This window comes from Micrasema longulum, unplaced genomic scaffold, assembly GCF_059751315.1.
Source record: "Micrasema longulum isolate JH-2025_06_02 unplaced genomic scaffold, ASM5975131v1 h1tg003232l, whole genome shotgun sequence".
Taxonomy (NCBI): Eukaryota; Metazoa; Arthropoda; class Insecta; order Trichoptera; family Brachycentridae; genus Micrasema; species Micrasema longulum.
The window spans coordinates 90,716-109,399 of record NW_028280317.1 but is presented as its reverse complement, the minus strand read 5'-3'; the positions used below and the strand labels follow the sequence as shown (position 1 = coordinate 109,399).

General features: G+C 34.2%; 1 protein-coding gene across 1 annotated transcript; it reads right to left on the bottom strand.

The window, feature by feature from the left end:
* Positions 1-5,594: 5,594 nt before the first annotated feature.
* On the bottom strand, positions 5,595-18,434 carry LOC148270954 (beta-1,3-galactosyltransferase 5-like). Its single transcript, XM_088242004.1, is given in 2 exon segments — positions 5,595-18,306; positions 18,309-18,434. Coding segments are annotated over 2 exon segments (1,098 nt in total). The 5' UTR covers positions 18,400-18,434; the 3' UTR covers positions 5,595-17,299.
* Positions 18,435-18,684: the final 250 nt, after the last annotated feature.

Sequence of the window (18,684 nt, the reverse complement as noted above, 5' to 3'; positions counted from 1 at the left end):
CAGAGTGCTCACTAATCTAACGCCCAGATCCTTAACATTCGATGTTCGTATCAGATTCTGGTCATTCATTTTGTAGAGAAAACAGAGGTTCAGTTGGCATAAAGAACCAGACACTTGTTTGCAAGGGTGAGGAGAACAGTATGCTCATATTAATTATACATGTATATTCGCATCCCTTTCGGTAAGTGCCTGTGAGCTAGATCTGTTAGATCCGGCGCTAAATCTATACTTTAAAAGATTATGTAAAAAACATTAATGCAGGCACTTATTTCCTTTTCCACACCTAGTGATGCGTAGACAACTGCATCATAACATCAAGCATGATGGATATTAGTTTTAAGCTTCAGGTGACAGTCAAGGGAGAGTGAAATATTGCAGTGTAGAAACACCTTAAAAAGAAATATTTAATTTCGATCCACATCTACCGCCAACCGCTTCTTCGGAATTTCGGAGTGTGGCCATCGAGTGGAACACTCATCCAAAATTCTGGTTCGATTTCACACAGAACTGTATTTTTCATGCACCCAGATACAGACTATTCCTTATACTGCCCATATACTATTTTTTTGGTTCTGATAGAAATAGATATGAAGGTTTAAAAAAATATGTTTTTGTGGGATAGTCGAGTCTAATTCTGGATCATTTAAATGTGAATGAATACTTTCCTAATTTATTAATTGTTTGTACTCTTTTTTGTTAAAATTAAAATTATTTGAAAATGTAAAATATGAATAAAATATGTATTTCGTAGTTTTAATGTTTTGGTATACTAACTTGTATATAAATCACATTTATTATTAAGTAAAATCAGTAATGATGTAAGTAAAATATATACATTGAACTTAAATAAGAACAAATAAAAACTTTTGGAAATTATGTTTTTACTCCTTGATTCACTCTAATGCCACCTCTTTCTCGGTCTTCCTGGTTTTCTGCATCTATCTACATTCGCATCATAAACCCTTTTAGCTATTCTTTCGCTGTCCATTTGATCCACATGACCAAATGAAAGCAGCACTCCTCACTGCTTTCTTGATTTTGTCGATAATGCTTGTTTCAGCTTTACATAATACACAGAGATCTCGGCATTTGCACCTATCATACATAGTTTTAGCACACATTCACCTGAGATATTACATTTTGACAGCATTCAGCTGACTTTCATAATTGTTTTTCCAATTCCACGCTTCGCTCTCATACATAAGGGCCGGCACCAGAACTTCAATATGAACTGCTTATTTTGCCTGCTGCGACAAACATTTATTCACCACGATTGTTGATTTGAGTGCACCGTTTCCCTTCCTTTCTCAATCTTTCCATCTCTAGTAAACATAGATCCCAGATACGCAAATTCTTCTACCTGTCTTCAGTATATTTCATTTAGATACCTGTATTCAGAATATTTTCATTCACAATCTAACATTAAGGACTCACTCTTTCCGGCTGCGATACACTCCCACTTGCTATTAAACGATGCTCACGCTTACACACACCTGAATACTTACTCCCACACAAACACACCTCTACACTTACTCTCATACAAATACACACAAACGCACCCTTTTGTTGTACCACAATTTAATATGTATGATTTTTATTTAGAAACTTCGCTGATCTGTCTTTAAACCATATATTTTTTGTTATTATATCATTGTTGACTGTTTGTTTCTGTAAAATAAAAAAATAACATTTAGTCATACTTTCATCCCTTTCGATTTATCAATATCGATCAACAAATCAGTCTTCTGGCATACATCGTAGACCTTTGTTACCAAGAATTGCAGATCTTCTTTGCAAGCAAGAAGCACGGCATCATCAGCATACAAAAGACAGTTGACAGTTAAATCACCTATTTTTGCTCCCATTCCTAAAATCTTTGTCCTTTTCGTAGATGTATACATTGAACAGCCATAGTGACATTACACATCCCCGTTTGAGACCTTTAGAAATGTCAAACCAGGATGTTAATGACCCATGTATCCCCACACATGCTGTGTTGTCGACAATAAATGGATTAAAAAAATAATTTTGATAGACTTCAACCTTAAAGAACACAGTGACTAACTTACAACTTACTTAAAGCTCTCTGCTTATTCATAAGTAATAATCCATTCTGTTTTTTATGGATTTATGTTCATTTATATGAATGTATTATTACAAACCTGTAGATACGGTGATTTGAATTTTCAACTGAGTCAAATGCGGTGACTCATGGGAAGACGCTCAAATCTTTCACTAGAAAGTAAATTACTAGTGTGCAAAGCAATACTTAAACCAGTATGGACATGCGTAATACAATTATGGGGCGAGGCGAGCCACTCCAATACTGAAATATTACAACGCTTTCAAAATAAGGCATTGCAAGCCGTAATGAATGCCCCCTGGATTGCCAGGAATAACACTAAAGTGCACTAGTATTTACAAGTGCCTCTAGTAAAAGACGAGATAGGAAAATTCAGTGTGGTGTGCCAGCAAAGGCTCGGTAACCAAATCAATAGTCTGGGCAAGCAGCTTACTGGATGTAAGTGGAGATGTTAGGCGTCTCAATCGCTTTAGCGTTTTTGGATTTCTCAAATAGGTAGTTGTTAGCCTACCAGTTTAATAAAAGAGATATTGGAGGTCACCTGACGACTCCTCTCTCTTACTCAATAAATTATATAGAAAAATTGAATTATGGTCGACGGCCGATTGTAGATTGTAAAGAAGCAAAAAAAAACGTGTAGATACTGTTTATGATAAAATAAAACTGTAGTTACGATAGGCAAAATGTCTTTTAATCAAGTAAAAATTATATTTATAGCCATATACATAGTTACATTAAAAATATTTATTTACAATAAATTAAACTTAATAGTGATGACTTATACATTAAATGTTTTAACAAGATCCTTATTAATGCTACTAAATTAGTTGTGTCCATACAAAATAAAGCCATAGTCATAATTTGATTATGAGATTATTTATTTTAAATAATAATACTAATAAACACAAAGGAGCTTTACAAAGAGTAAGTAAAATAAATATACTCGGCCATTTGGCTGGGAAAAGCCGGTTTATAATTTCCCATGATGAAAGGAGATGCAATGATAAAAGAGCAAAGCAAATTTTGCAGGAAATAATGTTATTTTTACCCAGTAACACCTTAAATAAAAATAATTCAACTGAATTACCATTATATAATTCAGAACTCTTTATCCTTACTGTGCATAAATACATTTTTGTCTAAAAGATGTTTTAAAAGAGATGAAACTGGTCAATACCCAATCTAAATTTGTAGATTAAATTAAATCACTCGTCTTTTGTTCCTAGAATAAATAACAATAAACTTCCACCGTGAACAACACATTTTGTTTGATGTGGAGTTCTATACCACTTTATCAAGTTTTAGACTTTCAGCAGCAAAAATAAGGATCTCATTTTATTTATAATCATTATTAAGATGCCCGTAGCAGAGTGGCCCATGGCAAAAAAATGTAGCTGTCAGATCTACAGAAGACCAAAATCACACAATTCGATGGCTTATTATAAAGCAACTAAAATAAACGTAGAGTACACAATAAATTATACAAATATGAATAATTTAGAAATGCAATACAGTTTTTTTTCACTCTTCTGTAAAGTTATACTTATGATGCTTGCAAGTTAGTATAAGTCCTCGACACACAACCTAATTAAAGCGGTTTATACAAATTTATCAATAAAAAAGTGTACATACATTATGCTTCTCGCGAGTCGGTAACTTTCAACAGTGGGCATAATACTTTTTTGTATTAAACATTTGGAAAACCGTTTACATTATAGCAAAGTCCACCTAGTAACTTACGATATACAGGTTTATAATATTAATAACTAAATAACACACGAGGTTTGATAAAAAAAATACACAGAATATTTTAATTTAAATTTGTGATCTTACGCAATTGTTTTTTCTTAGATTTGTACACATGTTTACGATAAATCAGTCAATTTTAAGCCATTTTTGACGCATTTTGGACCGACAAACTAGTAAGACGCATTTTGGTATGATCGGAGAATTTTCAAGATTATTCCAGAGTGAAAATGACCGATGCGACTTATTAACAAAATAAAAAACCAGACTGCATTGACGCCCATCTACCGCATTCACCGGACTTGGCCCCCTGCTACTTTTTCCTGTCCCAAAGATGAAGAGGACTATGAAAGGATGATGTTTCGCAAATATAAGAAAAATAAAGACCAAATCGCTGATGGAATTGCAGGCCATACCAGAAAGTGAATTTCGGAAATTTTTTCAGGGTTGGAAAAAATACTGGCATAAGTGTATTATATATACAAATTCCGTGTATTTTATTTTATCAAATGGTGTAAATTATTTACTATAATTCAGTTTATTTGTCTGATATGAAATCACGCATGGGCCACTCTATCACTGCGCGGATTATCAGCAACACTTTCATAACACTATCATATAGTCCGAGCCTTGTTTGAAACCAAATATTTCCTGGTTTTAAATAAGGCTGAGTACAAAGTAAAAGTTAGCGTGGTATTTTTTCTTATATTTTAAATATAATTGTTTAATGTACAAAATAAAACTTACATCAAAATGGATATCAAAGAGATGAGTATCAAAATGATATTTAGTGAGCTGAAATGTCAATAGATGTCGTTGTCGTAAGGAATATGTATCATAAAATGCAACAGAATAAAATATTTATCCATCATACAGCATTTTCGCCAATCCATTTAAAAAAATGGTGTCATAAGAAAAAATCTGTAAGATATGAAAAGTAATACATTGAAAATAATACGCTTGGTCTTAGAATTAATAAAGTATGTGTTATTGTAAAAATTCCATTAATAACACCAAAAAAATTAAGTAAAATATTGTGTAATGTTTCACATGACTAAAAGGTCCAAACATTGTAAATTTGCACCTAAGACTCCCCGAATTACAAACATTTATACAAATAATATTATGAGGAAAAAAATGCCATTTTCAAATGCTTTTATCACCACAAAACTTTATACATTTTTTGATTTTAATGAAGTTTGTGGTGATAAAGCATTTGAAAATGGCATTTTTTTCACTCATAATATTATTTGTATAAATGTTTGTAATTCGGGGAGTCTTAGGTGCAAATTTACAATGTTTGGCACCTTTTAGTCATGTGAAACATTACACAATATTTTACTTATCAGCGTGATCGTAGAACAACGACGGATGTGTTAAAAATGCGACATATTTTTATTTATTTTTTTATTTTTTATTTTTATTAAATTGAAAACATATTATACATAATTATATACAATATTCCCAAGGAGTTTTTAAAAAAAACTCATTTGGGTACATACAGATAACAAATTTATTTAAAGACGTTTTTATATTTTAAACTATAATATTATTTACAAAAGCAGAAAAATTAAAATTATGATATACTACAAATTAAAAAGGGTATGAAAAATACTTAAAAATAACAAAATAAACATAATACTAGGCATGGAAATAAATTCAAAATGATGTATACATTATGCAATCTGGGAAAGAAAATTTTAAAAATATAAAAAGTTTAAAAATTACATGTATGTATATATACAAACTGAACTAGTACAAAATATTTTTATTTTTTTTAATTAACAAAATATGCGCACACCTAAAGCTAAAAAAAAATTATGATCTTGAAAAGTTTTTATAAAGGATTGAAACTCCAGGTTTGAAAAAAAAAATATGTATACAACTGACTCTTAAGTATTAAAAGATATACTTTTGTATTTATCGAATTATGGCATAAAGCGTTAACATTTTTTTTTAACCCCTCTCATGTCAAGTAAAAGAAAATCAAGTGCGTCGTTGTTCTACAACCATGAACTCATCAATCTCCAACTTACCTTTTACACTTACTTAATTGTAGCACATTTTTTTACTGATGTACAAGTTTTACACACATTTAGATTATTTGAAGCCCTGACAAAAAACTCCGTAATATGATTTTTACAATTTTTTGTGGATTTAGGAGTTTTATAAGTTATCATTTTATGTTTCGTTTTATCCTATTTGGAATCGTACATCATAATTTTAAGAGTTACAACTTTTTCTAAAGATGGGTTCCTTATGCCAAAGACTATAAAAATACATTGATTGTTGTAAAAAACATTAAAAACTTTACATTTTGAATGTAAAAAAAAAATTAAAATATTTTATATCGTTCACTTACGTGTTTAGATATAATGCAATACAAAATATATATATTTACAAAAAACATTTAATTATTGTTTACGTTTTAAAGGTATGCAAAACTGTGAAAATATAATGTTAACTAACAAATGTCGATTCCATTTTCCAAATTGAGTTATTTACAATTAGTTAAAAATGGCCCCAAAACTAAAATATGTGGTTAGAATGCATATTTATTTTAAAAACACATCGTATATTTTGCAATACAACCCCAGAATATTTAAACTTACATTTGTATATTTCGAAAGTAAAAAGGCTAAATGACAGATTTGCCAAAAAAGTTCATTTTGCATGAGTGAATTTATTACAGATCAATTAATTATATTCTCCCCCATGACCTACATACCAAGTTTGGAGAATAGATGTATCATCTTGCAGCTGCTGAGCTCATGGACTGTTGAAGTTCTAGACCCCATTTACAAATTTGAGTATCTTATCGTTGGTAACATTTATACATGCAGATGCCTCCCGAGAGCCTTAACTGCGTTTGCCAACTTTACAAGGCATCAGGTTCTCGACATCCTGGACGCCCGCTGCTGTTCAGGACATCACACCATCGGCATCTCTGTCAGCTGCCCTGTGAGCTGGCAGCTGACAGAGATGCCGATGATGCCATATGCTCCAACTAGGGAGCGATGGAAGGCGCGGTGGCGCAGTTGGTTAGACGGCTAACTGTGAAACTGACGTCACGGGTTTGATTCCCGCCAGTTGCAAGAAAGATTTTTTTCTCAATCGGCCTGGGTGTTGTGGTCTATTTTTCATTACCTCCTTCCATATCCCCTCTATCCCGCCTGCTGACAAGCCTCTAAATAGAGGCTCAGCGGATTATTCTTTAAAAAAATAAAAATATTTGGATAATTTAAATGCATGACGTGTCTATTCAAATAATTCACAAAAGAGGATAAAAAAATAGTTTTTATTTGAAACTCTACTAACTGATATGCTGATTTTAAAGTTACCTAGTCATTTTTGGATATAGTGGTTCATCAGTCACGTAGCCTTTTAACTGTCTTTATTATTATACAATATTATTAATATATAACTCTATATTATACATATAAATAAAACAATATTTAAATATTATTGGCACAATAAATATGCAGACTTAATCAATAACAGAAATAATGACTTAGATTAACAAAGTAAAAAAGTGGAACAGCCGTTAAACATATTTTTATCGTTTCGATTGTGTATATAATTGATTATTTAGCACCATAGTGCTATAGAAATTGTTATGGTGTCAAGGTGAAGACATATGAAGAGTATACGACAAAAACAAGCTGATCAGCGAAGAATCAATTTTCAAGAGAACACAAAGAAGAATTGAAATCTTATTTGTGGGACAATTGATCACATATTAATTAAAAGGGGTTTTCAGTTAATGTAAAATATATTTTGACATACAATCATAGAAATAAAAACATTGGACCTTTAATTATTTTTAAAACTATAAAATGTTATCAACTCCTACGAACAGACAAAAATGAGCTCATTGCAGCAATCGACCCATTTTTGACTGTTTAAAAAAAATACAACAGACATTGTTAAATTTTCAGTGGCAAAGAATGCTTTTCCAATAGTTAGCAGCTTAAAACTTTTATAGGAATTCATATGATATATTTGTAGTTTGGTCGTTTTTTTCTAGCATATGATGCTTTTGTTTTACACGCAATAAGCCACCCAATTTTGCACTGTTTTACACACAATAAGCCCAATTATGCGATGTTTTACACACAATAAGCCCAATTATGCGATGTTTTACACACAATAAGCCCAATTTTACACTGAGGTACCGTTTTCCACTTTTTTATAACTATCAATAAGATATACAGGGTCAGATTTTGATTATTATACTCTATAGTACACAATCAGGAGAAAAAATTGCATTTTCGAGGCCGTTTTTGCCATAGAGGTACCCTTCGTGTGCATTTAGATTTATTTATTGACAGGAAAAGAGATACAGCTTTTGAAAGTAGGAAATATTAGTGTTTTAGAGTGTTTGTCAATTATGAGATGATTACAGTTGAAAATCATTGACAACCGAGAGGTTATCTTCTCTACTCCTGATGAAATATCTCTAAATTTTAAGACAAACCTTGTTTTGTGAGTATTTATGTGAGAGACGGTTGTTTTAATTATAAACTATGCTTATTAACATTCCTTATTAGTAAAATCAATCAACGTTCCAAAATGGAGTAATTTCATAGAGATGGCTTTGTGTGCGTTGATATAACTTATATTTTTTTAATATATCAATATGTAAAAGGACATTAAATGAAAATATCATAACACAGCTCTAAGAAATATATCAATTAGTTTAAAAAGTATTATTGCTCATTTTGATCAGCGTTATTGGTATTATATAAAACTAAAATAATATAAATATATGGTTTGATTCAATAAAAATAATAATAAATATTCTAGTGGTAGTTGCAAAATCAAAGTTAAAAATAAATTGGGATTAACACATTCGTGGACACTTCTCATAGGATCCACTCAAATGGACACATATTATAACTTTCTTACTATTTCACTTCCGATTGGACTGTAGTTGATTATTTGACTAACATACTGAGAGACTTCTTGCTGATTGCTTTTTTATAGGGACGCAATATCTCCTACCACAAAATAACTTCGGTTTCCCATGGGCTATAGCTGTTTTTTCATTGCCGATGAATTTTAGACTAGAAAAACCGAATATCAGACCAAAACCCTCTATTACTGAGATTTCAATATTAGATGACGTTTTTTATGTTTTATCTGGTTTCAATCAAATGTGATTCTTTGTCACACCCGCCATTTTGCTCATTCAACCAATCAGAAAGCAAAAACTGCAAGAATTATCCAATTATGAAGCGGTTGTAAAAAAAGAAATGATGTTGGACATTACGCGTACATTTTATTTTTATTTAGCCTAAGATAAAACAAATAATTGATATCAGCCTCAAAAAAGAAATTTATGAAAAACTTATTATTAAAAATACAATTTTGATAACACTTATTAAAATTTAAAAAATGCAGTTCTCATAATATTGAAATACTTTTTAATAATACAGTTTAACTTATTTATACACATTATTGATTGACCCTTTCAGACCAGAACTAATTCCCGTGTATAAAAATGGATAATGTATTCTGTATGAGCTAAATGAATTATTTGAAAAATTTCCGCCTTTTCATATTTATGAAATTATTTGCCATGAAGCGGGCTTGAAAACGGGGTCTCAAACTGATAATAAATTGACAAAGCTCATAAAACGTGTGATATTAATTATCTCATAATATTTGTTGGTTAAATGAAATCAGTGTGATTATAACGAAAAATATGTAAATATCATTTAAAAGAACGATGGGAAGTCCCTTCAAAAACAAAGCCAGACAGAAGCCACCTGTCTACCTTAAAACGAACTGGTAGTCAGTGGGTATTCTGTGCAATACCCATAGTCAAAGAAAACAGATACCAGTACACTGGAATCTCTTTATACGGTTTTGAAATGGCACTGTAAAAAAATCTTGAATTAAAAAAAAAATTGAAAATTAATTTAACAATAATTATGTAGTAGTAATAAAATCATTTTTGAGAAGAGAATATGAAAGTCTAGGCATTTACAGGACTCATGACTTGTCATTGGCTAGTTTAATTGGCCACTTTACACACTGCGTAACATTCAACATTTTGACTATGTTTAAACATCGACATTTCCTCTGTCTTGGCATACAGACCCGCCTTTCTATACATTCATACATTTTCTCATGCACGCACGCCGATTATTCCGGCTTTTGAAATGTCCATCTTTAAGTATTAGTTGGATTTGGTCAAGCCACGTCTTTCTCGGTCTTCCTCTATGTCTGCATCCATCAGCGTTCACATCGCAAATGCTTTTAGCGGTTCTTGCGCTGTCCATTTGCTCTACATGTCCAAACCAACACAGCGTTCCTATCTTGATTTTGTCGATAATGCTAGTCTCAGCCTTACATAATGTACAAATCTCGACACTTGTGCACCTAACATAATTCGTTTGACTACACATTTGCGCGAGAGATTGCATTTCGAAAGCATTCAGCCTGTTTTCATTAAACACCCCCAGGAAACTGATGCAGTTCATAAACTGAGCTGTTGAGGGAGTGACAATGAGCACATTGGTCAAACAGGGCGCACAGCAAAGAAAATAATTGATGAACATAAAAAAGCCTGTAAACTAGGGCACTCTGAAAAATCTACAATAGTGGAACAATTTATGGACACAGAACGTCTTTTCGTCTTCGAATCGAAGATTTCGCACTAACCTAAAAATTACAGTGCACGCATAATAAAAGAAGCAATTGAAATACGCAAACACCCAACTAACATAAAAAAAGACGACGGGCTGAAATTAAACTCAACATGGTTCCCGGCACTACACACTACAAAAATGACACGGAATGTGCCTGCTGCCGACTGCAACACAGTACAAATTACTAGTTCATAAACACATTTTTTTTCCTACAAAACACTTAGTTTACCCTGCAATGGTAGCCAAAACTAATCGAACTTACACTGGATCACCCCAAAAAGATACATATAGATAAAATAACAACATAGAAAAAAAAACATGTTAAGATAAAAGGTGTCAAAAAATTGTGGATTGTTTTGAATTTTAGATCCATACGTTATTATAACCAGAGACAAAAAAAATGTCTCATTTAGAAAGAAATTACAAAATACTATCATATATCCAAAACTGCTATCTAAGAAAAATGGCATGGTTGCTTGGATTACAAAGGGGTAATTATTCCTATTTTAAAATAGAGCAATCTCTTTATCTGTCTTCATTGGAGAAACGTAGAACTGAGATGGACCTTTTTATTATTATTAGATGGATTTTCAAAATACTTAATGCCATAAGTGATGTTCATCTCTGTTGAAATCAATTTCTTTTCATGTTCCCAACCATGTCACCAGAAGCCGAAATCTGCTATTTATTAAATCTTCTAAGAGCAACTTTTGTTTTTATGCCCCAATGTCCAGAATGTGTGGATTAGTCAATTCGTCACACGACATGGAATTCCTTGGGATTGATCTTCCGGCTTTTCATAGATCTCTTCGGGACTAAAACAGTGTGGGATGAAGTTGGATCGGCATGGTTTAGCTCGAAGTCTTATGTCTTTCGTTTTTATGAAATTATTGCATACCATTATTGTATTGCCCTTGTTTGTCTTTGCTACATAGTTTTATGTTCTTTTTGTTCAGTTTCTTGTATTCATGTTTCTTCATGTAACTGTTGTAATTGGCTTAGGCCGTATATATAATAAATAAATAAAAGGCAGTAGAAAAAGTTACAAAATGAGAAAAACCACATAAAGGAAAAATCCAGCTCATGGTCAGCGCCTTTGTCTACCATGCAAGAGGTCTCGAGTTCAATTGCCGATATGGTTGGCATGAAATACTTATTAAAAAATATGTTTTTGGACCAGAATATTTCATAGTCCCTGGGCCCGTGTTACAGTGGAAAGTACAAAGTAAAATGAAGTTTTCTGTATAAAAAATAGAATATGAAAACATTTTTTTTCTAAAACATGTTCAATTACAGGTCACCGACCGATAATCTTAAAAATATAAATATCGTTTTTACTTTATACCGTCTCGATATGTACCGATGAAGACAGCGTTTGTAATTGTGGCCCTGGACTGGCAGCTGAGGCCTAAGACTGATACGCTGCGGTCGGTGTTCTAAAGTACTGGCCCTATGCAACTTCTGGTGATGATGATGATGATGATGATAAAGACTAAATTGGAAGTGAAAAGTGCTGTTTGAAATTAGATCCTCGAATCTGTTAATTTATTTTTATATAAGATGCGGATAAATTTTCTTTTATGCTCAGCTTCAAATATTTTAAATGACTTCACGAGTGTTTGAGTCGAGGAAAACCTTCCTAACATTTGTATGCACAAAGTAGGTACATGACTCAAATATTGTTTTGATATTGTGTTGACACTGTTCAACCGATTTTATGCTGTACTAATGACCAAAAAAACGATACATTGATCCAAAAAACTTTCATACAAGACAACCAGCGCCAGCTGTTTTATTATTGACAATCTATGAATTACAATATATATTGCTATTGTAATAATCATAAGGTATGGTTTCTGTTGTTATAAACATTCCATGTAAATTTTGAATGGCAAACAAATATATTCAGTCATCGTCATCGACATCATCATCATCGTCGTCGCTATCGTCATCATCATCATCACCGTCGTCACCGTCATCGTCATCATCGTCGTCGCTATCATCATCACCGTCGTCATCGTCGTCGTCGTCATCGACATCATCATCATCGTCGTCGCTATCGTCATCATCATCATCACCGTCGTCACCGTCATCGTCATCATCGTCGTCGCTATCATCATCACCGTCGTCATCGTCGTCGTCGTCGTCGTCGTCGTCGTCGTCATCGACATCATCATCATCGTCGTCGCTATCGTCATCATCATCACCATCGTCGTCATCGTCATCATCATCGTCGTCGGTATCATCATTACCGTCGTCATCATCATCGTCATCATCATCATCGTCGCTATCATCATCACCGTCGTCGCTATCGTCGTCGTCGTCGTCGTCATGGTCATCGTCATCATCGTCGTCGCTATCATCATCGCCATCGTCATCTTAATCGTCATCTTCATCGTCATCGTCATCGTCATCGTCGTTGTTATCTTCATCATCGTCATCACCGTAACCGTCAAAAATCGTCGACATCATCATACTCATATCCGCACAAAATTATGCTTGGGACTCTGCGGTATACAGCTGAAATGAAGGAACTATTGCGGAATAGGCATTTAAATGGCTTTTGACTGTCATTGGCAGATTAACGTGATCACTGCCCCTGCCCCTTGAGATATTGGTCTAGTAATAAAAATTGAATACATGTATCGAAAATATACATTTTTTAAGGAGTCAAAATTGACATTATTAGAGTTTTGCTTTTAAACTAATAATGTACCAGGGTTGGTATTATGAACGGAATTGAGCGCAAAAAGATCGTTCTGTTAGCGTGTATTTCATCACTCGTCATTCCCACCCCAGGGCTGGTATTCTGAATGGAATTGCGCGCGAAGAGATTTCTCTGTTAGCGTGTATTTAGTACGCAAATACGCGTTAAAAATGCGTTTTTTACGCGTGCCTTAGCACGCGTAGAGAGTGATTTTTTAGCGCGTATTTACGTATTAAATACGCGGAAAGAACGCATTTACTACCCGCGCTATAACGTTCAGAATACTAGCTCAGGAACGCGATTACAAACCCTATCTTTATCAAGTAAAATCGATATTTATGAACAAAAAAGTGTATATTTGAATGAAAATTTAAAGTATCATGGTCGGTAACCTGTAATTTTATTGAACATGTTATTTTTTTTTTTATGTATATTCTATTTTTCGGCCTTGTGGTCAGCGCGTTTGCCTACCATGCGAGAGGTCTCAAGTTCGGTTCCCGACATGGTTGATATAAAATATTTGATTAAAAGGGTGTTTTCACACCAGAATATTTCATAGTCCCTGGACTGGTACCTGAAGCGTAAGACTGATCATCTTACCTTCATGTGACAAAAATGATCAAGATACGCTGCAATCGGTGTACCAATACAGTGCCCTATGCACCATTAGGTGCGAAAAGGGAATGATGATGATGATTATTATTTTTTATACAAAAAACTTAATTTTACTTTGCAGATAAAATTGAAGGTAAATGTCAACTTCCCATTGCAATACCGGCCCAGTAGCTCAATCACAAATAACTATCGAGGTGCTAATAAGCGACGTGATAACAATTTCTCACCATGGTTGTTTATCGTATTCACGATCACAATGCAACATCCGTGAACACCTAATATTAAATGTCAAAATACTTACGTTCCGCAACGTATAATCCTGCTGCGCAATCACATATTTGAATTTCACCGGTGTAAATATGGAAAATATTCCAAAACTGCTATTTTTATTTATTATTTATCATGCTATTTATTGCATTTAGCCGGCGGTTGGCAAGCCAAATGTCAAGAAAAGCAGTCGCCATAGTAATTGTAATTTAATTTTCACTTTTTTGTATTAGATACTCCTTACTATTTTGAAAGTGCAATATATAATAATATTTTTTGTGGTAAACGCCGATTTTTCGCCAATGAACTGTATTTATTTACGAGGAAAACAAAAAATAAACCGACACGAGCGTTGACTTAGAGATTTCACACGCGCTGACTTATGACTGCAATAACTTAAGCATGCTCATTATTGTTCATTGTGATCGCTCTAATGCTTATCATGTTTTTAAGCACGTCGATAGGGTTTTGTGATTGAGCTACTGATATTGTCTGCTATTGTCGGCTATCTATCGATATAAGGAAAAACATGAAAATGTAAAGAATCCTGAATGTTTTCATATGGAAATACAGTTTTGTTTGCCAATGTCACAGTTTTGAATAACAATGAGCCTCGGAATTCAACAGGTGTCAATATCAAGCCAAACAAATTCTAATATTATACAAACGAATCGAAAAACATTGAACATTTGAATTGTATTCACGTGTGCAAGCTACATATAAACATATTAGATTTAACAACATATTTATAAAAATCACAATGGAAATGCTACTAAATATTGTAAGCGAAAATCGATATAGAACATTGAATATTAAATTTATAGTCCTTAAAATATAACTCGATTAGAATGACAGTTGTCAGCAAAAGTGACGACATAACTTTGTAGAGACGTCTAAGGAGTTATTTATATTGACACACGAAAAATCATTCGTATCTGGCATGTTAATTAATTTTTTTAATACAATGCTTGACATGTAAATCAATATAATTATATAAAATCTAAAAAAAAACTAATTATTAACTAAGTTCTTACAAGGTTATATCATCAATGTTTGAGTATGTCCGAATGCTTGCAGACTGGCTGGCTGGATTTCCTCCCTTGGGAGTTATTCATATTTGAATTTATTTCAACAGAGAGGGAGAACATTTTTGAGAGAGGAATATGGAAGTCTAGGCATTTACAGGGCTTATGATCTGTCATTGGCTGGTTTAAATGATAAAGGTTTTAGCTCTTTTACTTGACAAAAGTCAAAAGATGGAAGAGTTAAGGAAATGTGGATGTTTAAACATGGGCAGAATGGTGAATGTTACACAGTGTGTAAAGTGACCACATGCACTATCCTGGATTCTATGATTTATTTTGTTGCCTTTTAATAAGGAATATTTTTGTGTTTTTTTTTAATATGTTTTATTTCCTTTTTTAATTACTATAAAAAAAGTACCATATTATCTTTTACAGAATATTTTATTTTTTATTTCTTATGTTACACAAAAATATTATAACTGTCCATTATTTATTATAGGAGAAAAAATTAATTAACATTTTCTTGTATACCCACGAACAGGCCATGCCTTTGTGGGATTTTTTTGTTTACTATTTTTCTATTAATATGTATTTCATTGCGATGTAAATATGCTTTATTTTTTTAATACTCTGTTTTATTATTATGTTTACTGTAAAAAAAACAAGATTTTTTTTTTTTTTTAAACCAACCAATGACAGGTCATAAGCCCTGTAAATGCCTAGACTTCCATATTCCCCTCTCTGTTGAAATAAATTTAAGTAGGTTATATCATTTTGCAAAATTGGGCAAGACGGGACAAATTGATCAATGTAAATCGATCGAATAAAAAAAATATTCATTTGTTGTTGTTCATAAAAAAAAAGTATTTAATTTCTTTTTTTAGTAAATAATTGACTTAAACACATTACATATTATAGGCTTGTTCTCGCGTTTTTATATCAATTTCCGGAAACAAGAGTTTCATGTTTGCATGAAAAAACTGATAAAATCGATTTGGCGGCCTCCGTGGTGTAGTGGTCAAGACGCTTGACTCACGCACGGAAGGTTCCGGGTTCGATTCCCGGTGAGAACACAAAAATTAAAAATGTGATTTTTCTCAAGCCTGGTTGTTCTGTAATGTAATTCACCACTGTAATTGGGCCTCCTGGCGTGTTGTGGTGCAAAAAAAATGAAATGAAATGAAATGAAATGAAATTAGTAGTTTCCATCACTAGTGACATTAGTTGGGCAGCTGTCATTTTAATCAAGCTATATTTTAAGAACTATAGACATTTAACGTGTTTGTACTTTGTATTTCTTTTTTATATCAATCTGTAGCCAATTGCAGAGTAAAAAATTCATTTGAAACAACCAACAACGTGTAAAAATCTTATATTTTCTTAATATGTTTTAAATGTGAGGTGTGGAGTTTGAGTCATAGTTCATAGTTCGCTAACATAAATAGACGGTAACATATTAGAAAAAAAAGGATCGGATGTCATTTTGGATTTTTTCCAAGATTAACCAATAGTGTAAAAAATACTTATGTAATATGATAAAAAGCAATTCTTAAAATAATGAGGAAGTCTGGCGTTCACAATATTTTTATGTATCGCATATTATCATCACTGCGATTTAAAAAAAAAATGTAACTTGGAATTTACTACGCCTATGTCGTTGCGAGTTGTCGTCGGTGAGCTTTGCTGACATTTAAAAGTAGAACCCCGTAGCTGTCAAAATACACTAAATGTTGAAAAAATGGCTACCCAGAAACAGGAAATCTATCACAACACATAAAAACGCTAGAATTAATCGGTTTCTGTCACAAGGATCTGTGACGTTTCAAATAAGTTCATTTGAAAAATAAAATAAAAAATTTCGAGATACTCCGTCGTACAATTAAATGCTCTCTAACTTTTACCGCATGTAAGAAAACATTTTTATATCAAATTTCCGTTGCCCTGAACTTCCCCATCGGTTCATAATCACATAAATAATACGGTGTATAATAACTTAATGAGATATTACATTTTATAGTACATTTATAAATAAAATAAAAAGAAAGTGTCGTAACATTCGTGATGGTATAAAAAATATGTTTCCATAAAATTAATCACAATTTAAAAATAGTTCGTTTGTTTTCTATGGCATCTCAACTGAAAGTCAAAACATAGCGATAGGTCTCGTGTGCGCTAAGTTGACCGGTCCGAAGGTATCGAATCATTTACACTTCGCTTTGCCATCTAAAAGTTTCTTCCAGAGATCGAACTGCTCGCCGAACTTGACCATGTGTATGCTGATGGCGCGCTGGACCGTGCACGCGTTCATCGGCACCCGCTTGTTCAAGAACTCCGCGGCGTGCGACCGCTTGACTTTCAACTTCTGCGCTATGACCCCCGTCATGAAAACGTCTTCCAGCTTCAGGTACGTCTGGTCCAGCGCGGTCTTGTACAGGTCCCGGGCTAGCGAGGAGGGGAAGACGTAGGCGGGCCCCGTCGTGAAATCGGGAAACAGCGCCGGGCGAAACTGATCCCGCGACACGAAGTATTTCGACTTCGGGTTTCGTATCGGCTTCCACCGCTTGGCCAGCCGGCCGAAGATCACGTTTTTGTCGTTCGCGTGCTTGTCCGTGAAATTGAGCAGCTTCGGTATGTTGATGAACATGTCGTCGTCAGTTTTCAGCACGAACCTGGCCTTCGGGCAGTAATCCGAGACCCACTCCATCATGGAAACCGTTTTGAGAGTCAAGTTGTTGTAGGTGTCGAGAAACCTTCCTCTCACGATGTCCGAGTACATCCAGCCTTCCTCCTCGATGACCGAGTCGACCTTGGCGTCTTCCGTCGCGCCGAGAAGGAAGGAGATCGACACGTCGCTCCGGCCGGCGAAGTGGCCCCACGTCTGTCTGATCGCCATCCTCGCGTCGAAGTGCGAGGGGGCGGACATGATGATGACGAGGAGCTTCAGACGCGAGCCCAGGTCCGGGCAGACCTCCGGCCGAGGGACGTCGTGCCCCGCGACGTAGAAGGTCCTAGTCTTGACGCCCTTGTTCAGGTCCGGCAGGCGCGGCTTGGCGGTGACGTTCGCGGGGGAGGCGGTGACGGAAGACGGCTGACTCGAGGGGACGGACGGGTTGACGGCTGAAGTGTTGGACGTCTGCTTGGGCCATTCTGTTTCCGTTTGGAGCGTGGCGTTTTTCTCCAGCAGGGTGGGCGGGGACGCGGGCCGGAAGGGGGACCGGGATTGCTGTAGTACGAGGCGTAGCCGTAGATGGTCAGACTGATGGCGCTGACGGCCAGGAGATGGACCACCTTGAGAGCCATTGTAGAGGAATCAGCTCATCTCAGCCGGGAGAGGTTGTCCCTGGAAGTAAACAAAACACCAAGTTAGACGCTAGTAGAATGATATTCGATCATTTTGAAAACTGTTTTATGTAACATATTTTTTCAATATTTTAAAATAAAAAAAAATAATCAGGAAACGACGGTGTAACGTCATGTTACCTTAAACAAAAGAAGACATATTTTTAAGTATGGATATTTAAAAAACTAAATTTAACACAAATAAATACTATCAAATAACACAAATACGATTTACGTGTCCGAGCA